General features: G+C 37.0%; 1 protein-coding gene and 2 long non-coding RNA genes across 3 annotated transcripts; 1 reads left to right on the top strand and 2 right to left on the bottom strand.

The window, feature by feature from the left end:
- Positions 1 to 291: 291 nt before the first annotated feature.
- LOC130703097 (uncharacterized) lies at positions 292 to 855 on the bottom strand. Its single transcript, XR_009004528.2, has 3 exons — positions 796 to 855; positions 523 to 733; positions 292 to 442 (listed from the first exon to the last, which is right to left on the bottom strand). It is a non-coding gene; the product is annotated as an uncharacterized LOC130703097 (long non-coding RNA).
- Positions 856 to 5,092: 4,237 nt separating this feature from the next.
- Positions 5,093 to 6,374, bottom strand: LOC130703025 (uncharacterized). The gene is made up of 3 exons (XR_009004520.2): positions 5,653 to 6,374; positions 5,400 to 5,599; positions 5,093 to 5,264 (listed from the first exon to the last, which is right to left on the bottom strand). It is a non-coding gene; the product is annotated as an uncharacterized LOC130703025 (long non-coding RNA).
- A 5,750-nt stretch (positions 6,375 to 12,124) lies between these two features.
- LOC130703012 (uncharacterized) lies at positions 12,125 to 22,787 on the top strand. Its single transcript, XM_057524637.2, has 2 exons — positions 12,125 to 12,237; positions 21,586 to 22,787. The coding sequence occupies exon 2, from the start codon at positions 21,598 to 21,600 to the stop codon at positions 22,762 to 22,764; it is 1,167 nt and encodes a 388-aa protein (XP_057380620.1). The 5' UTR covers positions 12,125 to 12,237; positions 21,586 to 21,597; the 3' UTR covers positions 22,765 to 22,787.
- The last annotated feature ends 4,008 nt before the right edge of the window (positions 22,788 to 26,795 follow it).

The raw sequence follows: 26,795 nt of genomic DNA, 5'->3' as shown, positions 1-26,795 counted from the left end.
AGGATAAACGGCGATCCCCTTGTTTCCTGTTCGATGCAATTTCCAAGGTTAGCTGATTCCTATTAATTAAAACAATAGTCAGATTAACTTTGATTGGTAAGAGGTACTTCTATTACCATTCTGGAATCGACCAAATGTCGAGCTGCTTTATCACCTCTTTCTTTTCTATTCCCAAGAATGGGAATAATTCAAGGGGAGCTCTCGATCACATTTCTTGGGCAAAATAAAAAATAAAACAGTTAGTCATTATTACGTTTGCGATTCTTTAGTGAAATTTTTTACTAGGCGACATGTTCTGAAAAGGTTTGGACGATAATAGAGATGCTACTTGTTTCTTATTTGTAGTTTTTGCTGCTTCAATGATGAATTTGGCCGATTGGGTCCACATTTCTCGAAAAATTTCGCATGGTTTCTTCATTATTAATTCAAACTCCAAGAAAAGCTATAATAAAAATATTTCAATTGATAATCAATAGATATTTTGCACTTTAAAAATTGCCTTGAATTTATTTTAATACTTACAAAAGTTTGATGTTTAAGAAATGGGCAGTGGCTGTCTATGAATTTCTCAATTCTGCCTGATTCAGGTATCCATTGCATAACTCGAATTCTTCTGATCGAAGAGTAAGTTTGACGAGATTGTCCACTGCAGTACTATAAGGGGCCGTTCCGTTTTTATAAATATCCAACATCTTGGCTACATTTTGACCATAAGATATGGTATCGCTGTCATCTAAAACCAATTCGTACACAATTTTTAAAAGTGAAATATGTTTAAAAAGGTAGAGTACGTACCCATTGCCATTGAGGGGTATTTGGTAAGTCCTACCAAATAAAGTGAGTTTTAGAGTTATCTAGGAAATACAACAGGCTATTGAATTTGTCACCGTGAACTTTTTTTCAAAATATAAATACCATGTCCAGCAACAGGAGTAGAAGCACTTGTAACTACTTCTAGAAAGCCATCTAGAAAGTAACAGAAATTGGATATTATATGATCATCGTAATAAACTAGTTGACAAAAAACCATACATACCATGCGAAGTACCAGGAGTAGCAACAACTGTCATTGTTGTAGGAGCCAAAACTGTGCTTTCTATGAAAATAAACGAATAATATGCATTGTGTTTATTGTTCTTACTAATATTATCAATTTCAACTAATACATACCTTTTGTAGCAGAACGGAGAGACATTTGTGCTGGGGTTTTGAAAGAACACTTAATTATAGATCCAGATTTAACTGGTGAATCCTCACTCATAACAACCCATAACCCTTCTTTAACATAACTTTGCCTTTTTAAAACCAAGTCACGATCCCTTACAGAGTTTCGAGCTGTTTCACTCTTGGCTATCAATTTTTGGGTGATCAAAGCAAGATCAGAAAATGTTCCATTCTCATTCGAAAAACCAATCTCAAAATTATTATCATAGTTGGAAGTTACTTTTTTACTTTTAAAATTGAAAACTGACCTGTGCTGCACAATTGAAGTGTGTAGGCGGTGTAGCTATTAATGGCCGACTAATTCGAAAGAGCTTGCGTAGGTTAGAGTTGACAAAACGTATGTGACGTTGCCATACAGTACAATATGGTGAACAATTATTTATCGTTTTACCTTTCGGGGTGGCTCCTCGTTTTTTAGTTAGTTAACACCATTATCTGGTGCGTCAACCCCGTTATCTGGTGTGTAAAACCCACAATGTATTTTTCGGGTAAAAGTTCACCATATTTTTCGCAAAAACTGAAAATCACCGTTTTTAGGTAAAATTACCGATTTTAGAGGAGGTAAATTACCGAAAATAGTACATATTTTTAACAGTGTTTGAAGACCATATTGTTGAGGTTGGCTCATTAGAGAATGACATAAGCCAAAGTGAAGCAACTGAAGAAAGAAAAACGGTGAAACAGTTGCTTTTCGAATACCAGATTGACGATACATGCCATCGTTCAAATGGATAAAAGTTGGTGGGTGGAGATATTGGCCTGGCTCAATACTGTTGATAAAAAACTCGTCTGAATGTGAAGATGACTTGCCAATTTTCAGAATCATTGCGAAGCTTGTTCTGAAAGAAGAAACACCTCACGAAGTTCTTCGGTTGATGGAGACTCTATTTTGACGATCACTTTTATTCTTATTGTGTCCAAACCAAAAGAGAAAAGGACTTAATATTCAAGAATCTTGTTACTAACAAAATAGAGCCACTTTGGCTTTTGAATGTGGAAATTTTTTAAAAATTATAAATGGTGAGTCGCATATGATAAAATTTTTTTAGATGTTTAATTAGTACCAACATTGAATTTATATAGCAATGGAATGGAAATATGCAAGGTGGAAACAGAGCTTCTCGGGCACATTAAAAAAGACCTATCATCTACCCACACGGCACATCTCCTTGCTGGGAACGTCCTAAAAGGCTCTCAGCCTCCCCAACGCATCAATCATACCGTTGAGATGTACTGAGGAGGGCCACAAGAGGCTGGAAAATTGTGTAGAAACATGCCAATATTTTCAATTCAAGAAATTGGTGGTGATATGCTCAGGAGTGCTTTAGGAGATCCCTCCATGAAAGTAAGACTCGTGAGTTTTAAAGTATCACAAAAACATTTGGCTCAAGTAGAATTGTTAGATAATGTAAATTTTGTGGTTTACCATTTCAAATTAGAATTAAAAATTAGAAATTTAGAATTATGAATCGATAGTAGTATGAAATAGTAAAACATTTATGAAATTGGAAAAGTTTGTTATGACAACTATAAAGTGCAATATAAGTAATAAATATTTCTGATTTTGCTCAAATAGTATTTTGTTAAATGAACTCTATTAAATACAATATGGTTCATGTTCTCCTGTAATTTTAATTAAAATAGCATAAGAAAAAAAGGTTTTGTGAACCATTTAAGAAATGGATAAACACCATCGGTATTTTAAAAAGGAAAATGCATGATGATGAGGGTCATCGTTCCAATTGGAACAATTTTTGAAAATAGTCCTATCTCTATGTAGAATAGTACTAATACCTTGGTAAAATAGGACTGACCTAAAATATTTTAAGAGTCAGTCCTACTTCATCGCCAATTCCAATAAAAGATAAGCTTTTAAATGTGAATAAACCATTTCAAATATTCTATTGTCCTTTAATATTCATTTTTATTTTAATTACATTTAAATGCTTGGTGGGGAATTGATGGGGAATGGGGAATGGGGAATGATTTAAATGGGAGGATATTGGTACTACCTGAGGACGATGCAAGAAGGACTGAGGAGCCTGTCAGGCAGCTACCAGGTAACGAAAAAGAAGGTTGTAAGAGGAATCGAGGACGGTTATGGGGAAAACTGGGGAGGATAGCAGGATGTTCTCCGGAGGTACCTAGGAGCCAGTTGTGCCGTGTGGGTATGCATCCCGCGCTTTAGCTCTTCTTTTGTTTTAAGATTGATGTGTATCTACACTCACGCCATTTATTGCGACCCGTACACGTTAAGCTTTCATCTCTACGTATGGACCAAAAAACTTCGGTTGAATTTTGCAACACACAATTTGTTGTAAGTTTAGTGTTTCAGTTTTGAAGTGCATTCGAAGTGATTTCAATCTAGTGTGAATGTGTAGATTCAGGACGCAATTTGTAGAAAATGTAAGAAAAAATTTTTTGTTTTATGCGTCTAATAATTTTTTTCTCTTTTTGGCAATGGATTGATGGTTAAGCTCTCCTAGAGATGACAGAGGATAACATCGAGAGGATGACTCGATGCTGAGCTTTGGCCAAAAGCTTAAGCTTAGGAAACTTGTGAAATCATTGAAGCTACCTCACACTTCTTTTCAGTTTTTAGCTCCTTGTTCGCAGAATCATCCTTCGCTGTTGGCTACCCTATCTCCACAGTTCATGGGTTCACTGTTCGATAGCACTTCTTTGCAGACAAATATTGAAGATCTTGGGAGATCTCCATCCTACATTGCGCAGGTCACTCTCCGACGGCACCACACCACCATTTGAATCATATCTATCTAGCCTAGCCAACGCTTCTAAACAAGGATCATAAGTTGCTGCTGCATGGATTTCCTCAGTTAACATTAGTCAGGTAAAATATTTGTGATTTAGTTTTTATTTCCATAAAATCTTACAAACTCTTCAAATCTTCCAGGTAAATTACAATGTTCACGACATTTTAAGTACAACGGAAGTTGGTAGAAGGCTGTTTAAAACGTATTCCGACAAGAAAAAGTGGTAATGTTGATTGAAGAAATGAGCCTTCTGGTCAGAATTTGTACTGACAGTCTTTGTAAAGACGTTGGGAATTTGAATTCCACGTCTGAACAAAAACAAAAACTTTCGTTAGCAATCGTCCGCCTCTTCCCCAGCCTAAAGAGCAACCAAGAGAATCATCCAGAAGGGATTAATTTAATAACAACCGCAGTTCGGGCTTCATCGACGTTGGTTTGAAAACGATGCGTTCCAAAAAAAAGCAACAACTCTAATTCTAAGGCATTAAAGGAATGTAAATAGGCGATAGAAGAGGAAGGTTTTGAAAAAGAGGACGTGAGATTTGGCGAACAAAAAGCACTGGTAAAAATTTATGCGTCCAAACACGTTTTTTTTATTATGACGCATCTTTATTTGCTGCTTATTTCAGGTGATCTGTATCCACGACCATTGTTCTATTCCATCGAACACAAAACTAGTTTTAGAGTATATTGAATTGGCATTTAAGTACCGTGAATACCAAGGTAAATGGAAAGTACACTCTCAGTTTGGGATTTCTACTTTTTCACTGCTTTTGGCTACCATGTGGTAGCGAAATGAAACATGCTACCAAATGGTAGTACTCACTACCATTTGGTAGGAAAGTCGTCGATTATTATACAGTAGAGAAAAGGTAGAGGAAAATAAATCATTTACCAATACGTCTACCATTGAAAAATTTCGCATTGGTAGACCATACTACCAGGGAAAATACACTACCATTTTCTTCTATTTTTCTACCCTTTCCCTTCTATTTTTCTACCTTTTCCCCACTTTTTGCCCTACTGTTTAACCACCCTTTTTGAATTTTAATATACGCGCGAAACAATTTTGTTTGAGTAGAGCAATACTGCTTACTGTTTATTGGAAAAAATAAAATCAAAAGCGAAAAACATGCAATGTAGAATTGATCATCATCTTCATCGAAAATTGGGTCTCCATCCCTATTAAGCTCATTGTCAGGCCTGCAATTAGACTTTGCCTTTTTAGCCGGGCAACAGCATTCCTTATTTTCCCTCAGTTTCCTCCTGGACAATTTTTATTAAGAAAAGGACAAAAATTGAAAAAGAATCGTCAATATTTAAAACGGAACAATGAAATGCTATAGTTTGAAAAATATAGGTTTTTAGCACAAATAAAAAATTTGGAGATTTATAATATACCTTTAAGTTTTGTAGCATTATATGAACCGAAGTGGATCGTGAGCAATGTGATTATAAATCAACCGCATTAAGCTGTGAAAAATCCGTGAAGAACGGAGTACAACTTGCATAATAAGGCCATGTTGAAAAGAAGGACGAAACGCGTCAACAACGGCCAAAGAACCAAAGTCAATAAAGAAACAAGAGAAAACAGCTCGACCCTTGATAGGATTATTGATTAAAATCTCAACATAAAATAACAGAATATGTTTACCTTCGAAGTGGTTAGAAAAAATTCGTTTGCTTTACAAAAAAAGAACGCGAGCTTGTACCATCCCCATAAGATACATAGGTTGTTTCGCAATAAATGGGAAATCCCATCAAGAATCACAGAAAGAAAATAATCCACAATCCATCCACTATCAAGAATCCTACAAATGAAAAATCGCGCACGCTTGTAGATGCAAAATCGAGAACAAATTTTACACTTGCTAAGATATCAAAACTGAGGTATGAGCGACACTAGATCCTTGAAAAAAGCCTTGAAGACTAAAGAAAACCTCATGTAAAAAATTGATAACCAGGGTTGACCACTGTTCCGGCGAAAACTACGCATCTAGAATCTACCACCCAAGTCTAGCGTAACGAAGAATGATGCGAAGACAGACCAACCACATCGCACTACTATGTTACTGTTTAACCCTAATGTTCCCTACCCCAACTGTAATTATGTTTCATCTGCTCCAAACCCCACGTTTCTGACACTACACGTCCATTTCTCGTATCGCGAACTTGTGTCCTTCGATCCAAGAAATTCACTCTACCAATCTTCTTCGACTCCTAGGTATCACTATTCACAATTTATATGTAATACTTGTTCGTGTTCTAAACTACATTTATTGCCTATAGTCAAAATACTTGTCCTGTGTCGAACTGTGTCGACGAAACATTCTGCCTCCATCCCTGATTTGTCTGAGCCACTCGGTAACAATAATGTTGTTTCATCCCTTTCCTTACTAGCTATATTAATATTTATATTAATAGGCTCTCGCCCAAACTTCGGTTTATATCCTGTATATGTGTATGAGTGGCCATTTAGCCTGTCAGCCCGTCAACCCATCAGGTATTCTAAGTAACATTCTGAATTGTACCACACTTACTAAACCCTATACGTCTAGGCACCATATCCTACACATAATACAACTTCTCTCCACCATTGGATTGTTCTTTCTGGTGGAGTCGACAGCAGTTTGAGAAACTGCCCGCACCCTGGTTTCATTCGAGGAAACAACCACACACATTTTCTAGTTCTAGGTCCCTAAACACACAATGTAAATCTTCATAATATTTTACATTATACTTACATTCTAATTTTTGCAATATTTCAATGCAAAAACAATTTGACATTAAAAAGAAAACCAAGATCACCTAAGTGTACTTGTTACTACGAATGTTGTCAAGTTTCTCCCCGATACAAAATGTTCTCGGTCGTCGCCCATTTTCTTCATGGCGTTTGAGATTTCATGCCTACCAATTCCATCCTTGTGGTAGACACCTAGTGCGCTACCATATAGTAGAGGACTGGTAGATACCCTACCAATCTCCTACTTGCTGAAAGCAGACAATTTTTCCTACCATTCCTCTACCTTTTTAGTTCTACCACGTGTGGCAGTCGAAAAGTAGGAAAATGGTAGAAGGCGAAAATTGAGGGTGTACTGAAGTTTGCTATTGACTACCTCATCACCTACCCGCGCTTTGGCGACTTCGAGAAGGGCTTCGTTATTCTTCTTTCGAAAATTTTGAGGGGAACTTCAGTCAGATACTTCATTCCAAAATCATGAAAATTAGAGCTCTCAAGGAGAAAGGGCTGTCCATCAAACCTAATCCAAAAAACAACGCTATTGGTAATTTCTTTGACATTTCAAATATTGCTCGGGCTTTATTACGTATTTTGCTTTTCAGGGGTACTTGCTGGGCTTTACTACCTCATCAAACTTACCCCTAACGTGGGCAAAGCTAAAAATACTCCAATTGAAAACATTTAGGAAAGTTTCATCGTTTTTCTAAACGTAATGGGAAACTACATCTCAATGCGCTTTAACATCAATTTGTTTTTCTACAGGAAAGTGCCTCCATGTTTGAATTCCTCAAAAAGAAGCCAAACCATCTTTCGCAGCCATTCATCATCTGCCGCGGCTCCGCTGAAAGCCCAATCGACTACACCGTAATTTTCGACTTTAAGCTTGTTCCTGTTGGAAGTGACATCTCGCATGCTTTTGAAGTGCTGTATCCGTCATTCCAAGCATTTTAACTTGCAATATCCACAATTTTTGAGGCAGTTTTACAAATTTTTTGACATGTTTGTGATTAAAATTCCAAACATTGTGTGCCCGTCTATTTCTACCCTACAAACTGTCATTTGCAATTATATTGTGATGGATAACTCGTCTTCTGAAACTTCTGTTTGAAATGGAACCAACTCTTCCCCGCAATCCAGAATATTTGTATTTTTTTATGAGTTTTGGAAAGGAGGCCATGGGTAAGCCGTTTCCAAGGAAATAAACATTTGAATTTGAAATTTATTTTATTATTTACAAGAATGCCGGTGTATAAACAGGCAAATGCCTAAAAAAGACTAGGGTCTCTATTTTATTTGGTAGACTCCTCTACGACGTATCTAGTAGATCCCACTAACAGCGTAGTAGCTGCTTCTATTAAGTAGTTACACGGTAGAACTGTGACATGTGGCAGATCCTTCTACTTTTCTGGTCGCCTAATGGTAGCTGTTTCCATTTATCTACCATTTGGCAGGTATTTGGTAGTACAAAAAGATTTACAGTATATACGAATACCAATTAATATTTTATTGTCATCTAGTAGAGTCCCTGGCATCATAGAGGTCAACCATGGCATCGTTTTTTTTTGTTGCAGAGCAGGAAGCTGATATGCACAGTTAAAAAAAAGCCTCGAATTTCGGTGAAATTTGCACCTAAGTCGGACTCTGCCAGTTAGGTGGAAAAATTTTGGGGAGGCTCCCTGAAATTGGTAAAAGTCCTCCGAAAAGTGGTTAAAATGACACCTAAGTTAAACCACATATTTACCGGAAAATGAAACCAAATGACCCGTTCGTGTAGTCGTTATTTATATGAATAATTGAAATGATAGCAGTAAATCCAACTGAAAATGATATTTATTGTTAATGAATCTTAGTTAGCAGATTAAGAAGAGCACAAAAGTATAGATTTCGAACTCTGTGCAATTACAAACACAATGAAGAACTCTTCATTTTATCCACCAATGCGGAAAAGGCATGAACAGATGCACAAGTATCAGTTACTTCGTCCTTTACGCCTAAAACGTAGGACTGAAGAAACAACAATGCGTTTTGAACCTTATCGTTTTATTTAAAGTGGAAGACGTGGTCGCCATTAATCTATTAACAGCATTTGCAGTTGTGTGGAAACTCACAAATGGATTACTCTCCAAAATGAGGTGGATTGTCAATCCAATGTATAGGATGAACAGCGATCCTCTTGTTTCTTGCTCGATGCAACTTGCTAGGTTAGCTGATTCCTAATAATTAAAACAATAGTCAGATAAAATTTTATTGGTCTCTTTTGTTGCTTCCATAGCAGTCTGTAAATCTACTTGATTAAATTTTCTTTCATTAGAAAGACAGAGGAGATATAACGTAGTCACTCCAAATCCAAATTAATTTTGGTTAATAATAATGTTGATTTTTTTTGGTTTTCATTGGGTGTATTTTCATTATCAGTGATTGCTGAAGTCCATCAAGAAGTTTTTGCAAATAACGGACCAGAACAGCTTTCCCTGCCAAAGGAGGGTGATGCAGATTCAGAATTGGAACCAGTACTTGTTAATGCAATACGAAGCAACAAACTTTTATTGCATTTAGACTACTTCATCAGATGGTGCAGCAAAAACTTTGCCTTACTCATCCACAAGATCAAAGGCAATCTACTGCAAATATGCACAAATGTATGTTCTGTTTGTTTTTGTTACCCACCCATCTGATTGTAAACACATTTATGATTGGTGGAACAACAACAATTTTGAAGGAGTAAACATTTTATTATTTTATAAATAAATAATTTCAGTTGTGAATAAGAATTTTAAGCATCCAGCCAAAAATTAAGTAGCTTAGTGGCCTACTGAATTATCCAGTAGTGGGGGAGGTAAAGTAGAACTTAAGTTTTCTATTTCAATTAAGCATGGAAATAAAATCTAGTACGCTGGCTTTTATTAAGTAGTTTAAAATTAAGTATCCAGTCGCCGCTGTGTAAAAATTCTATTACTGTTCAAAAGACATGGAAAAAAGTCGTCTATTCCGAAAATCAAGTGAACACATATGAGTTAAAATGGTTGTCTTTTTCAAAGACATCGCGATCAACAACAAAAAAATGTTTGTATTACCGCCGCTGAACGAAATAAACAGGGAGGAAGACAATATGTTACTTGAAAAAATGGCTTTCAAATGGCTGAGAGAGAGTGAAACTTACCTAAATTTCCTTGATGGTAACCAACATACAACTGTGTACGACGTTAAATCCTTTTTTTTATGTGATTCCTAATTAGATTTTAAATTTGAAAACTTCAAGTTATGGGATATCTAATGGAAATCTTACAGCCAGGTTAAAAAAATCTGACACAGCAACGCAGGGTAAAACTGACAATGATTTTTTTGTTACTATAGTTTTAAACTAATAGACATATAATATATCTTTTCTAGGAAACTCAAATGATGACGGGGACCATTCTTTCAACAATTCTAAGGCTACTATCCTTTCCATCATTGGTAATATTAGTGGCATGTACACTAGTTAGTGTAATAAATTTTCCCCAAAAATTTTACAATAGATTCAAGCAGCTATATTTGTAGCATTGCAATCCCTTTTCTAGGGGAAAACGATAATGCTGATGCAAAAGAAGTAGAGCAATGTAAGTTCTATAAATGACATTGTTACGAATACCAATTCATATTTTATTATCATTTAGCATGATTCTCTGCCGTTACAGAGGACAACCATGGCGTAGTTGTTATTGCTCAAGAATAGGCAGCTGATGGTCTTAAGTTTGGTGAAACTTATTTTGGCAAATAATAATGTTGATTGTTTTTTTGTTCTCAGTTTCAAGTCTCAGCCTACTACATCATTAACATGGAATATCCCGCTACGTACACCAAGTGCTGATGCAAGTGTTATTGAGAAATTTTGTTTGACATTAGTTTTTGTAACCACATTCTGGTTGTTATCAAATTTCTGGTTATGTCGAACAATAAAATTTCAATTTGGTTTATGTATTCTACCTATATATAATTCCGATAACGAATAACAATTTTAGGCATCCATCCAAGAATTAAGTAGTTTAGTTGACTACTGAATTATCCAGTAGGGGGGAGGTATAGTTAAAACTTAAACATCCTATTTCAATTATGTGTGGAAATAAAATCCAATACGCTGGTCTTTTTTAAATATTAAAAATTAATTACAGAGTAAAGTAAAGTTTAGCCGCCGCTGTGTTGTAACTTGTGTACCTTTCATTTTTAAAAATTGTTTTTTTTTGAAGGGGATTCATGTTTACGTTTTAATTTTCTTACCCAGAAATTACTCTTGGAATTTACTTTTTTGTAAGGTTGTTCTATTTTGTTTTCAACGTTAATTTTTAAAAAGAACTCTCATTTCAAATAAAGGGGCTTCTTATCCCACTACCATTTACAACTTGCCCACTTAGAGGAGCTTGTTGGAAAAAATTTGAACGTTGACGTTGACTATTTGGTCGTTTATTTTTATGTTAATTTTTAAACGTAAATAAAAGAAAAGAAAAGTACGAGAATGCTGATTATCTGAACTTTAGTTTACACCTTGTTGGGAGTTGAAATACGGAAAATGGTAGAAACGGGAGAGGAAAATTTAAAAAATGACCGACTAGCTCCAGGATTGAAATTGCGAACGAAAATGTAGACGTTTTATGTATCCAGATAGGTTTTATCTAAAATGCCTTAAATGCCACCAGTAGGCCCACGTAAAGTGACATCTAACATTAGAGCACTGTAGCATTTGAAGTTATTGACCCAATAATCAACGTTTATATTTAATTTCGTTATAATTTTATCGTTTCGTGGCATTTAATCTACAGCTCAGGGGCGAAAAATCATCTTAAGTTACTTTAGTTTCTATGAAATTTGAGTTTTATATTTGCAGTATCAATACTTTAGTTTCTCCATAAGAAATAACTGGAGCCAACATTCCCCTATAGCAGGAACAACTTACCCCTTGCATGGGGCTAGTTGTCCTTTGTTGTTTTTTTTTCCCAATTTTCAGAACTAAATTACAGATATATAATATAAGATTTTAAGAAATTTGAAATATGTAACGGAAAACTAATTGTTTTCACCTTTTTTATGACCAATGGGGTTTTGCAACGTATATAAAGGTATAGGTACAAGGTACGAAAAACAAAACAGTGAGTCAACTAGTATTATATATTGTCTTCCCTATTGGCATTAATTTACCTGTTAACATAACGAGAAAATGATTAGTTTCATTAATTTCAAAAATAACGCCAACGTTGCCATAATTCACTTACGTCACATCACTATGCAGTGCAAACAGTAAAACCCATTTTACGTAAACACCGTTACTCTATCTCCAACTCCGCCCTTCCTTGAACTGCGCCAAGGCATATAAGCCACGAGGTACTCGTAATCGGGCTAAGATAGTTTCGTGGTTATATTTCTTTTGATTTTTTCGGTTTGTTGAGCAACATATAGCTATTTTCAGTTTGTGGTCTTCCTTCGGTTTTATGCTAAAAGACGGTAGTCAAATATTCTACTTTTTCGGTAATTCAAAGAACATAATAATTTTCTTTGCATTTTTAACAAAACAGCTGCAAGTCCAATACTTTTTCCCAAACTATGTTCTTTCATTGTTGGCAAGACTGAAAAAAATTGGAAAAATGCTTAGAAATTTCTTTCGTTTTTAAAGTGGCATAAAAAATTTGCTTTGAGATTCTAAATGATTTTGAAGTGGGCTTACCCAAAAAAATGTGTCCTACATTTATTCAAGATATAGTTCTAAAAATGTTTACACTTATACGTGTGAAAAAAAATTCTTTGTTTAAATTGCCCCATCGTATAATTGGATATAGCCAAGCGTGTGGTGACGTTAAATTATGAAATTTAAAATTTTGCTCCCACCATAAAGTAAATACCAAAAAACAACGGCGAAAACATTCATTAATTTTTTTTTTCGAAATTAGATGGCTGGATGATGAAATTTGTGTGTGAAATTATTTTCAAACAGATTTAATTACCCAAAAGATTTATATTGGGAACTGCGAAACATGCCTTTATTTACATTAGTTGCGTCATTAATGGTAGGCTATTTTGACAATGTTTCTGACTGCGCTTGGCAATTTTAAGCCAACCTCAGTTTTTCTATCTTACCTTTCCTATCAGGCAGAAAAGGCGGGAGTAAAGCTAACTGAAACGTGGGACAAGTGAAACAAAATTTCGTTCTCAACGATTATGAGAGATAGACATTAAAAAATTTGAGATAATAGGAATGGTGGTTGTCAATTTTTGGCTCTGAAAGTTTTTGAGCTATGGTTATGAAATTTTGCTGACCACTTGATTTTTTTCCGTCCTATTTTTCATTGGACTCACTAAAAGCTAAAAATAATCACTACATGTAGTGCTAAATGAATTTACGCTTATTTCTCAACAGATTCGTTGCATTGCTTTATTTTTCAAAACGTTTTTTAAATTATAAAAAGTAATTCATTTAGTAAAAACTTACCGTGGGGGCAAAGGGGATGTAAAATGGGTTTTAAAAATTTAAAATTGTTGCATCTTATCAAACATGTAGAGTTTGAATAGGTTGTCAATATTTCTGTTGTTATGCTACTGTTATAAAAATGCTCTTAAAGTTGTCTTCAGCAACGCCTCTCGATTTCCGGGCAACCAGCCCTCGTGTGAAGGGTGTAACCTAATAAGGCATGCATAATTTTTTACGTCATTTTGCCTGACAAAACCTAACAACCAGCTAATGCTAATCCTGTGCTTACCTACTACCAAAAAAACCATGCTTGTATTTTTAATTTCGTCCTGAAACCATAAAACGTTTTAAAGTTCCATTTAAGATCTACATTACATCACAATACCTAAGATTAGAGTTTCGCGTTTTACAACTGCCCTGCATTACTTAAGATATTTTTTGATTTTTAACTCATTTTCGATTAAACCAAGCAAAAATGTGGATCGTATTAGAATTTTTTTGGCAATATAATTACATTTAGAAACATGATTTAACAAGAAAAAAACGCATTAGGTAACTATTGAAGATCGATGTGCTGTATAAAATCTCATTAAGTTAAACTGACGTATTTATTCGGATGTTTGGAATATTAACGTCTAAACAAATCAACAACCGAAGAATCTTAAACGTGGTTCTAAAGTTCTTAAATCGTCTATATTAACTAACTGATGAGTTTAGTTAAACAACATATTATAGTAATATAACTCTCCTATTTCAGAAAATAGGTAGCTTTATATTAGATTCTAGTAATTTTCTTTGGAAATAGATAGCTGTAATTCCCGACATATATCAAAACTATCTATTTTAAGTACTAGGGGAGGTAGGGCGTGGTTGGAACAAAAAGCTCATTTTTGTTCCGTACGCTTACAAAAATCGTTCAACTAGACAAAAAAATATATAGATTTGTAGCCAGTTATCTCAGCTACATAACAGTATTTTTTTTTGGGTGGATTCGGCAAAGATAAACATCTGCTATGTGTAAAAAACTGGAGGTATCTCAAGTTGTTTCAATTGCCAATTCTGCTCGGCAATTGAAACAGGGCGTCTGGGCAATTGGAACGTGGGTTTTCCCATAAGAGAGCTCCCGGTTTTATGAAGAAACTAAAATGACGATATCTCAGAATCTGGGATACGTATTTTGATGATTTTTTTACAGTAATACAAAGAATTTTGATCTTTATTTTTTTAAAGATATTTTATAACTTTCTGTAGTAACTAAATATTATTTAATGAATTTTGGTAGTTTTCTCAGTTAGGTTCAGAACACCGTTAGTAATCCAAAGAACGGTTAATAGTATGAAGATCAAATTATTATAATCGAATATGGCATGTCCAGCCATATATCATAATTGTTGTTAATGTCGGTAATTTAATTTTTAAAATTTAATTTCTTTAATCAACGATGTAAATAAAAACACAAACATTGTGGTAGACGATAAGTGTCAACTACCCAGTAGACGATATGTGTTGGTGTGCATTATTTACTTTGCTATAGCACGGGCTATAGCACTGTTGCCAGACTACAGTAAGGGAGACGCGCATACGGAAGGGTCGCAATTGGAACAAGGTGTTCCAATTGCCTCTAGCATGGGTCTTCACGGAGTTTAAATGTTTATAGGGGATAAAATTTAGCTAGGAAAAAATCAATGTTATCAATTTATAGCTTAATGAACGATGAATGATTCAAGACCTTTTTTAATGATTTCCTCCATCGTTTTATGCGGGAAAACGAAAAAATTGTCTGGACAAAAACTACAAATGGACAATAAAAAAAAAACAACTTTCTGGGATAACTCAAAAACTTTTAGAGTCCAAAGCCTCCAATTTTTTCTAAAAATGTACAACCCTAATTCGCGTTAGCTCCAATTTTTTAAACTAAATCTCTTACATACTTGAAGTGGTAGAATTTTTGTTTCAATTGCCGCGCGTTCCAATTGCGCCCTACCTCCCCTATTGCATAGAATAGACATATTATTAAATATAGCTTTTTTTCCAAAAATTGGAATTCTATTATACCGAAAATCGTAGCCATTTTTACAAAGTAGTATTAACCAAAAAATGTCTTTACAGTTATTTATATTTAAAAGGGGAAAAGAAGACATTTCCAACTCCAACAGTAAGACGATAAAATTTAACTTGAACTTTGACCTAAAATTTTGGTTTAAAATTCACAGGCTTGGTTTACTATCCATGAAATTGGTTTAAGATCCAAACTGATTCTTGGACCGGGGCACTACTTTTGAAATAACCAAAAAGTCCGGTTTTCAAAAAAACTTTTTTGTAAAGCTATTGGCTGCGAGACATTGCGCCTAGAGACAGATACAGTTAAAACATTTTTGCTACAATATCCCGTTGCTACATGAACAGGCACGTTTAAGGTATGTTAGCATAAATAGAACCTGAAAGCTTCATAATCAAAGTCCTGTATGGATACCACCGTACTACTTCAATTGCATCTAATTAATCTTAAAATTTTGTCTTAATTAATGATACGTGGTGCCTCATGAAAATTTTTTCAGAGAAACATTTTGTACTTGATCTTATGTGTTTAAAATTGTATTTATTGGGCATCGGCATTCCGTAGAGGCGAGAGGTGGTGGTTGGGCCACAAAAATGATTTATGTTCCTTCGAATAAGAAAATCGTTAAACTAAGCTAAAAATATAGAGTTTTGTAGCTAGTTATCCAAGCTACAGAAAAATAGTTTTTATTGGGGAAGAGGCGAAAAGGGGGGGGGGGGGAGCGGGTTCGGTGCATGTACGCAACAGCTTTTATGTGAAAAAAACTGGAGGTACTTTAAATATTTCAATTACCAATCCTTCAAGGTAAGCGACAAGGCGTCGAGCGCCGAAAAAATTCTGCGTTTTTAAAGATATTTTATAACTTGCTGTAGTAATGAAATGTTATTTTATGAACTTTGGAAAAGGAAGGCGGGCGTATATGGAACACTGGGCAATTGAAACAAAAATTCTACCACTCGAAGTATGATACGTATTTCGTAAACAAAATTTGGGCTAAAAGAAATTAAGGTTGCTTATTTTTAGAGTTCAGTTTTCGAGTTATAAAAAAACATTACGGTCCATTTCCAGTGGTTTTTCAGACAACTTTTTCACTAATAAAGGAAAACAGTAGCTAGAACGAAGACTACATTTTTATAATAGTATATCTTGCGTGTATACCATAATTGTTATTAATGACAATAATAGAATTTAACTAATTAATTTGTTTAACCAACATTGAAAAAAATTTTACAAAAATTTGCATACGATATGGACAAGCCAACCAGCAGACGATCTTTATCAAATTAAGAATTTTTAAAGCAGTGCTTGTAACTCTGGGCCCGTCAAAGGCCGGGGGATACATGGCGCTAGGGTATTTTAACGCTTTATTTTTCTCAATTTGAGCTTGTCAATCTGGTTCACTCCATTATTTTCTCCGTCTATTCTTAAGCTTTTTTTTTTTTACAACAAAATACTCCCTTTCTTTGTCCTCAGGCCCTTTCACTGTCTCTGCCCGTCAACATGCCAGCTGTAGTTACACGTAAACCCACTCTTTGCCCCTGCCACTCCTTCCTCTGACCGTCTCTGCCCTTCAACCCATTCGTTGCCTCTGCCCCTCTCACGCACTGTCAGCCGACTCCCTTTCTGCCCGTAGACGCAATGTTTTCCGCCAAAACGCTCGCTGTAGCGGTCCGGCGACCATTTCGTTGTCCTTGCCCGTCAAAAAGCCTGCTATAGATGTCCGTTGATTCTTCCATTGCCTCTTCCTGCCCAACCCCTCACAGTTTGCCCGTCCACCTATCCTGCCCGTCGACTAACTCTTTTGTCGCCAAAACGCCAGCTCTCTTGGCACGTCGGCTACCCTCACAAGTCTCTGGCCGTCGTCAATTTCGTTCCCCGCGATAATATTCGTTGAAGTTGACCATTGACCCTTTTGTTGCCTCTCCCCGTCCCCTTCGCACTCTCGGCTCGTCCTCCCCTCAATCTCTGCCCATTCCTCCTCACTGTCTCTTCCGTCCTCTAAAACAGTCTCTGTTTGTCCTCTGCTTACATTCTGTCCGTCTTTCCCAATACAGTTTCTGCCCGTTCACCCACTCACTGCCCATTGTAGTGGCACATCGACCCTTTCATTGCGTCTGCCCGTGTTCCCCTTCACAGTTTCTGCCCGCCAAGACGCCCGTTGTAAATATCCGTCAATCTTTACTTTGCCTGTTCCCGCCCATCCCTTTACAACCCCCTCTGCCCGCCGAATATCACGCTGAAGTTACCCGACGCCCCCCACTCCCTGTCCGCCAAAAAGCCCGCTGTAATATCCCATCGACCTGTTTTTTTTGCATTTCCCCGTCCATCTCTCACAGCCTCTGCCCGTCCAAGCGCCCGCTAAAGTTGTCTGTCCACCCACGTTTTACCTCTGCCAGTCTTCCCCCGTAGAGTCTGTGCCCATCTACCCAGTCACTACCAAAATGTCAACTTTTGTTGGCCGTCGACCCACTCGTTGCCTCTGCCCGTCCTCCACCCCTAGTTTTGCCCGTAATGCCACTCTTTATTTTCTATTTAACGCATCCGTTATCCCTGCCCGTCGTCTTACATGCTATCGCCCATCCGTTTTAAGCAAAGCCGGAACGGAATGAAAAGCTGCTGAAATCTGCACTTCCATCCACATACTAGTTTTCCAAAGCCTCATCCCACCGATTCGCTACAGCCGGTGGTGGTCTGAACCCTTTTTTAAGGTAGCCCCCCCCTCCCCCCGCCAGCCAATCAGAGCAAATGCTTAACGTGGCGGACACACAAAACTCCTCCCCATTTTTCCTTGATTCTTTATGGAGTAGAGAAATTTGGCTGTTTCGCTGCAACGGCTAGAACACCGCTTCCAGATTGCAGAAAAGAGGACATGTACGAAAATTGGCAATTGAAACAAAATGTTCCCTACAATAAACAATGCCCCTAGCATGGGTTTTCACGGAATTTTATTGTTTACGAAGTAATCGTTTTATAGATGAATTTATCAGAAATAATACGAGACATTTTTTGTAATTTTCTTTATCGTTTTAGTGGTGAAAATGAAAAAATTGTTAGGGCAAAAACTAGAAATGGACCGTAAAAAACTTTTTTTAGGCACTGTAAAGTTTTTTTGTAAAAACAAACAGACTTAATTCTTGTTAGTCCTTTTAAAAAAAAAAATTCATGTCATACTTCGACTGGTCGAATTTTTCTTTCAATTGCATCGTGTTACATGTACATCCATCCTTCTCTATAATTTATTTGACAAAGTTTAACTGAAGGATGTATTCCGATCTTAAGGATACAAATGACTAAACAGAAACAAAACTTCGTATTTCTCTAAACAGGATTCTAAGAGGGAAAAAATCCTTATAAAATCCAGTACACTGTAAAAAAGTGCGTAAAAAACAGCTAGTAAATAAGAACTAAATTCAATTCCATCAATTACGTAATTATGAACTTTTCATTTCATTTAGATAATGGCTATCTAAAATTTAAAATAGATATTTTAGGTAATTTCTATTATCTATTTTTGGGACGTTAGGGGTCAGGTAGGGCAAATTGTTTTTTTTCTAGTTTGATCTCTTGGGAATCAAAACAATTGAAACGTTTTGTGTCAACTGTGAGTGACAACTAATACATGGTTTACTCGAAATTTAAAAAAATTACGACGTACCCGCGTGATTCTGGTAGCAAAACTTTTTTTGTCTCGTAATTTTACCGAAAAAAAGAAAAAAATTATAGAAAATTTATCTTAACAATTAAGTTCTCTCACCACTTCGACTTTTAGATTCACTGTCTTATTTTTTCTACTGCATCAGATTAATTATAATTTAGTTAAATAATTGTAAAAAATCGGATAGGGTGCAAATGCCATTTAAATTTTTTTTTTTATTTTTCATACCGAAAGAAACATGATTTTAAAGGTAAAATTTTATTTTAAACTATTGGTGCTCGATATAAAATTGCGACGGAAAGTTGTTTAAGTGTAGCGTCAAATATTGCCTGTTTACTGTTTATTGTCGGATGGTACAGCCTATGGCAGAGGTTGGGTTACTTATTCGTTCGATTTTTTTGTTTGAATAAAAGATTGCATAAACAATATAATCGTAATACAAAACCAAAACGTTTTTTCTCTTTAATTTGCAAATTTTTTATCCACGAAAATAAGGAATATTTTTGGGGGAGGCACACTTTTTCAATTAGAGCTGCAATGTAAAGGGAAAGGTGTAGATGTTGGTCTATTTAAATCTTTTAAACAATTAGACTTCCTGATGTGTTTAATTGTTATGATGTTGGCCTGATGGATGATGGTTCAACCTAGATTAGTCCAGCGTTGAAAATCACAACCGTTTTTTGGTGTGAAAAATAATATTTTGTTCAACCAGAATATAGGTTAAAATCCCTAAAAATTGGTGCTAAATTGCACAAAAAATAAATGGGAGTTATACCCTGAAAGAGAGAGGGTGGTTTGAACAGAAAAATGATTTTTGTTCCCCCGAGTAAGAAAGTCGTCAAACTAAGCTAAAAAAATACATAGTTTTGTAACTAACTATCTAAGCTACAGAAATCAAATTTTGAGGGGAGAGGGGGTTTGTCACAGGTGAAAAGTTGTTATGGGTATTTTTTAAAAATGCGGACAATATGCACAAGCCAACCAGCAGGGATATTTATCAAAATAGGAAATTTTAAAACCAGTATTTGGCTATTTATCTGCTAATTTCGGCTAATTTCCTCTATCGTTTAAGGGGTTAAAATGAAGAAGTTGTTTGAGCAAAAACTAGAAATGGGCCGTAAAAAAAACTTTTTCGGATAACTCGAAAACTTTTCTAAAGAGATTAGAGTCTGAAGCCTAATTTTTTTTCTAAAAATAAACAACCCTAATTACTGTTATCTCAAATTTTTTAAACTAAATCCCTGTCTTACTTCGAGTGGTAGAATTTTTGTTGCAATTGCCTAGCGTTGCAATTGCGCCCACCCTCCTCTATAGTTAATCTGGCATAGTCGTAAAGCATCAATATATTAAAAGTTTAGGATCATAGTTTCAATGCTGCAAACTGCCACAGCTCACAGGGTACAGGATCTAACAACTCTGTTGCTTAAAGTCATTGGCAAAAAATTAAGTCGGCTGGGACTTTTTCGAAAAAATGTAATGAATCAAATATGCTTAAATTTATGTTTTCCAATAACAATTAAAATAATATCTTAAACGTAAATTACATTACAAAGTACTGCATCAAGATGAAAATAACTGAGCCTAATAAAAATACAAGAACACAGTAAGGTAGAAGGGGAAAACATGCTTGTGAACCTTGAAAATAATGGACCATAGTATTCGGTATTTTTCCGATTTGAACTATCGGTAAAAAAAAATGCCAACAATAAACTTTTTCTTTTGATTACCGAATTTTTTATCTGTAGAAATTTTAATATATATTTCCTAGAGAGTACGTGCAGCTCACACAATTAGCCTTTATACTGTGTTGGCGTATGGTATGAGCCCATGGCAGAAGACAAGATACTTTATTAAATGGTTGTATTATGGTAAAATGGTATTATGATGTTAAAACAATAAGTTAGGCGGGTGGGGAGATAAGAGGTAAAAAATACAGGAAAACAAAGAAGATATTTCAACTTATTTTGCTTAATGAATAGCAGTGGAATTCAAAAAATACTTTTTCTTGCCTTTTTTCTTGCCTTAAAAAATTTGCAGCGTTATTCGGGAAACGTGGGTAGTCATTTGAATTAGGTAACGTGAATTAAGTAATATGTAACCCCGCATTGATAGACCCGCATTGGTCTAGCATGTGATAAACAAGCATTTGTCTACCATATGGAAGATGATATCACCATGAACCAAACAGATCACCCACAAAATTTCGGAAGAAAACTAAATGTTTCGTGGTTATTACTACAAAAAAAAACTATTTTCTCAATAAAGCCTAAAACATAGAATAAATAAGCAAATAAAAAATGTTTAATTGGTAAAACTCGAATGTCACTATTTAAAAATTAGGCAACATTAATATGGCAACGTCGACAGCCTAGGTACGATTGGCACGTGGCAGCCGAAGGTGGTTGGGTGGTTCGATTTAGTATGGAACGCACAAGGATACCCCATTATGTCCGTTATGTCCGTTACTGTAGAAGGCTATAGTTTAGCCAAAAAACTTGTGGGTAAAAGCCACGATTTTTTTTTAGTCAAAATCTCATTGATCATACCTATACAACTTTTTTCCGGGCTAAAATCTACGAAACTGATGTCATAGCTTTCGGGATTAGAGCCGCCAATAAGTTGTGAAAAATTTACAGCGAAATTTGTTTGTATCTTCCGTTTGATAGTAATCCGCTGAACTCTGGTTTTACTTTACAGCGACCATTCAACATGCGACATTTATCTGCTTTTTCCCTCGGCTTCTTGTTTTTCATTTTCTGTTGGTTGATTCGCTATCGTCGACTGCATTCCCTCGGTTTCGCAGATGGACCGTATATTCCAGCTGCAATTTTTACTTTTGCTGTCGGAACTGATATAAGAAATGGAACGTACATATTTAAATGGCAGCCGGAGCCTTGGGAGTCGGTGAATAATCAGCGCATCTTTATGCATGGAGTAACTGACACTGCAGACTTAAATGCAAAACAGAGTTGTGCAGCAGAGTCCTGCGCTAGGCACAATTGCAACCGAACCATTCAAATCTTCATGAAAATGCCGTCGTCCTACAATCGAACAAAAGAAGCTATGGAACTAAAAAACCCGAATAAAAACTCTTCTTTATACTCAGTTTTGAGGCATTATAAGAATCTGGAAATAATTTTCTTCAGAGAAAGTGAATATTTCAGAGATACGGCATTATTTGGTTGGTACAACAAAGGAGAATGGCGAAAAAGCTCTCGTCGAAATTCCCATCTTTCTGTATTTTCTAGTATCGTTTCCCTATTCCGCGGTGGTGGCCTTTTCATTGACCTTGACACCATTATCACTCTCAAGCCACTGAATGGGCTTAAATGGCGGAATTTTTTTGTGAAAAATAAAGAGGCCAGTCAAACAGCAGACGGTGTAGTAAATATGGTGACAAGCGAAATTTTCCATCTAGTCTACGGGCATCACCTCAGTGACGATATAATTTTAAATTTGGGCCAAATTGTATATGATCCATTTTCTTCTGCTAATGACATACTAACTGCCGCATTTCACGGTAGTATGCAAAATATATGCATTGGAGAAAATAACACAAGTCTCTGTCGAGATGTTAAGTTACTCGATCGACGAGATGTATTCTTGCCACAGTTCGAGTCGTTAATGTGGCGGCAAGTGGTCTTGGCTTCGGAAGAATACATTTCTACAAATGAGAGTAAGCAAGTGGGCAAAGCTCTACAATTCATGATTAAGAATATAGTGGATGATAATATTGCTTCTGTGATTCAATGGAAATCGAACCCAAATTTAAAGAGACGACGTAATTCCAATTCTGATATTTTGTATTCTCTTCTTCTATCTCAGCATTGTCCCCACACCGTAAAACATTTTTCAAACGAGCTTTGGGCGAGCTAAACTTTATGTTAATTCTTTTAAGTTGTCGGAGCTGCTAACTCATAATACAAACAGTAACTTCGATTATGCTTTTCAACGATGTCAATGTTTGTTCTTAAATGAGGAGCTTACATGAAAAATCGAAAACTCTTTAAATAACGCTCACGTCTCTACATATTATAATAGTTTTTCTGGGGAAATGCCTATGGAACCAAAAAATCTGGCTTTAGGATAAGCCAAATTTTGCCATCAATAGCAGATATATCAATCCCATGTAATTATTAGAAAAATTGGGAAACATATTGGGGATTATCAAAGTGTGTAGGAAGTGTATGGAGTTAAAACAGAAAAAGAAGAAGGCAAAATTCGGGGACGGAAGTGGAAGATACCACAGAGGATGATTTTTCTGTCTCAGATGACCTAATTAAGATGTGTGAAGACGAGTTCTCGCCGAGATGCAGTCGACAAGTACGAAGCATTGAGTTAATTGAATATTCAGTTGGTAGAGGTGCTCAATGATGTTTGTGTGGGCGAAAGTACCAATAAACTTCCCCGGACATGGAACGGTGAAATTGAGTTGCTGTGCTCGTCCAGGTAGAGAGCGGATGGTGTCGTCGGTCAGGGTTTACAAGAAGGAAAGCAGAAAGTTCAATCAGTGAACTTACAGCCAACCCATTAAGGTTTACAGGAAGAGCTGATCTGAGGCTGACAGTAAGGCTCCACAAAACCGGACGTGTGCAAAAGGGGAAATCTCGCAAAAACGGAAGAGGGGCTGCTCGCACCAAATTTTCGCCTTAGGGCATTTTCTCGGATCTGTTGGCGGGAGATTTACATTCCTGGTAGTGCACTGCAGTGTGAATGATTGTGTAGGCTTACAATATACTGACTGCAGTTTACATTTGTTTCATTTTATACTTCTTAATGTGCGGAGACGCACCGCAACATTTTCATGCTTTAAAAATATGCTTGTTAAGTTTAACAAAGCCTAGCATCTTGGTAATGGATTCAGCTCGTACAATGTTAAAAAACGCACAGGAGTCATGGAATTCCACGATAATTGATTTGACGCGCAACATGTATCTTAAATTGAGAAGCAATATTGAAACCCAATTTAATGTTACCCTTTGATTCCTGTGATAATTATTTAACTAGTCACTGTCATAATGCCACACAGAATTTTAACGATACAGTGCTCATTTTGGTGCGATGGTATAGAAGAAAACATGGTTTTGTTTGCAGCTCCCTATCGGCTTCTGAAACCTTAATTTTTATCGTATGGCTTGTCGCGATAAAAAAGCAGGAATAAAAAGGTTGGCGAACCCCACCAATGATAGCCTTATGGCAACCCGTAAAATGGGAAAATCTGCAATACGGAAAGGGTCACCCCCCGCACGACTTGTCCCATTTTGTGGAGCCTTACTGTATCGACGATGGAAATCGAGCTTGGAGCAGAGAGGTAATGGAGGCAAAGGAGGAGGTGTCAGTAATCCGTGTGATGAGCCTCCAGTCAACCATTGACGAATTTCAATAAATTAAATTTCGTTTACGATATTTTTAATACACACAGCAATAGCTTAATGAAATCCGAACTTCATACTATTTTTTCGAAGCATATATCTTCAATATATCAAGTTTTAAAGATCATGTCTAATGTGGTACACCGGATATACAGTTTTCCCCCCGTAATTTTTTTTATTTTAATTTTTCCACTTTCTGGAAATGTGTTTACGACTAAACTACCCGAACAATTTAAAACATAAAATAATGAACATGTATTTAGGTACACTTTACAATGTCATACCTTTCGAAGCACTAAGTTTCATTAGAGGAGGTAGGGCGCAATTGGAACGCGCAGCAATTGAAACAAAAATTCTACCACTTTAAGTATGTAAGAGATTTAGTTTAAAAAATTTGAGCTAACGTGAATTAAGATTGTACATTTTTAGAAAAAATTGGAGGCTTTAGACTCTAAAAGTTTTCGAATTATCCCAGAAAGTTGTTTTTTGACTGTCAATTTGTAGTTTTTGCCCACACAATTTTTTTCGTTTTCACACCTAAAACGATGGAGGAAATCATTAAAAAAGGTCTTGAATCATTCATCGTTCATTAAGCTATAAATTGATAACATTGATTTTTTCCTAGCTAAATTTTATCCCCTATAAACATTAAAACTCCGTTGTTACCGAGTTGCTATGGCAACCCGGATCGGGCTTCGCGCGTCCGCAATTTTCCCGTCCTGTTCTCGAGTTGCCATGGCAACCAAGATCGGGCTTCGCGCGCCAACCCTTTACTCTTCCCTTTCTTTAATTTAGCGGCCTATTGTGTCGCAATTCATAATTCATTTGTTTTTCGGATACACGCTATAATTAATGACGTGTAAGGACGCTCAGTTCTTTTTCGACCGTGCTACTTGTCGGGTCGCCATTTTTCCCACGCTGTCTCATTTTTTGCTAAGTTTAATACAGTCATTTTTGTGACTAGTTCGCCATTCGTTTTCGTTTTCACTTTCGTCACTTCGTTTATACGATACAGACTTGTTTAGTTTGTAACAAAGTGGTGCCGAAACCCGGGAATAATCGACCCTGGTAACCTTTAGTAGCATTCGTTTCGTCGCTTTTTCGTTTTGTGCTCGCATGTGCTTTTGTCTCTAGACATCCCGACTCTGAATCAACCGCCAGCCCAGGAGGGGTAACGGTCGGAGTTCCCGGATTTGAGAAAAGGTTTCATTGCGTGCAATCGTGTCCCCCGTTTTTCTTTTTTTGAAATCTTCGTCGAGTTTCTCGAAGCTTCCCACCACGTGTTGGAGACAACATGGCGACTAGAAAGGGCATTGATGGGGAAGCTGACCTCATTGCCGGCGTCCCAGAAGAGGCTGTTCGTGCTACCTCGCCGACTCGTTCGTGTGCCTCTAATTCTACCGGTCGTTTGGATCCCTCCGCTTTGGTCAACAAACGTTCCCATCATCGAAGAAACTTCACTCGCAACTTGAATCTGGTGAAGAAGGTGATTGGGGAGACTGGAGCCAGCAGTTACACCGCTGATCTCATCAAGAAGGCTGACACCCACTACGAACAGTCCATGTATTATCATCATCGCTACTGCGCCAAATTGGGTATCACTGACGATGCCTGGCTGGAAAATCTACGCCATGATTTTCTAGCTGCACATGAGGAGTTCGAAGTACTACGTCGTACTGGGCAACCTGATGGACCGTCATCGCATGCAGCAAAAACACGCTCGAGAGTCCATGTCCGCCGTGATATGACTGATCCGACACGTCCACCTCAATCTACTCCGATGGATGTCCCTTCCGGATCCTTGCTGAAGCCTCGTGAAGAAACTATTTCCCGGCCCGGGGAACTTTTCGTCCAAGAACATCCTACTCGCCGTCAAGCCGAGGGTAATCGATCGCCCTCGGTAAACTCAAGACCTTCCCTTGCTGGTAGCATTTCATCTTATTTGTCAGGGAATTCCCCTCTTTCGACCCTGACGCGAGAACGGCGTGCCGCCGAACTCGAGCTCGAGTTGATCCGGAAGAGGAGAGAAGAGGAGAAGGGCGAAGATCGACGCCTCAGCGAGCTGGCTCGCAAACTTCAGGAGGAGAAAGAGCTCGTCTCAGCCAGACGACAGGAACGAAAAATCGAGGAAGAAATTGCCCGGCTTCGTATGAGTGAGGAGTTGTCGAAAAGATCCATTCGTTCGTCTTCGCCGATCTCTTTGAGCTCCCTCAGCGAATCCGACGAGGAATTTTGCCCTATGCCGTCGTCGAAGCTAAAGACTCGCTCCAAGAACGTCCCTGAATCGCGGTCGGCCGTCTTAAAAGTGGACAGCTGGATCGATAACCTGGAGAAGGAACCAGCGGCTGTACCAGCAAACACCATTGTTCCATGGATGTTTGGAGGATCGGCTCCGTTTATGTGTAAAACCCCTTTCGACGGAGATCCGCGTGACTGGCTTCTCTTTTCCTCGCGCTTCCAGGCTCTCGTCCATGATGTCATTCCAAATGACGCCCAGCGCTTAGCCATTCTAACCGAGTGGGTAGGCCCTAATGT

This window comes from Daphnia carinata, chromosome 5 (assembly GCF_022539665.2).
Source record: "Daphnia carinata strain CSIRO-1 chromosome 5, CSIRO_AGI_Dcar_HiC_V3, whole genome shotgun sequence".
Taxonomy (NCBI): domain Eukaryota; kingdom Metazoa; phylum Arthropoda; class Branchiopoda; order Diplostraca; family Daphniidae; genus Daphnia; species Daphnia carinata.
Note: the sequence above shows the minus strand (reverse complement) of the source record. Positions and strands in the feature narration are given on the sequence as shown.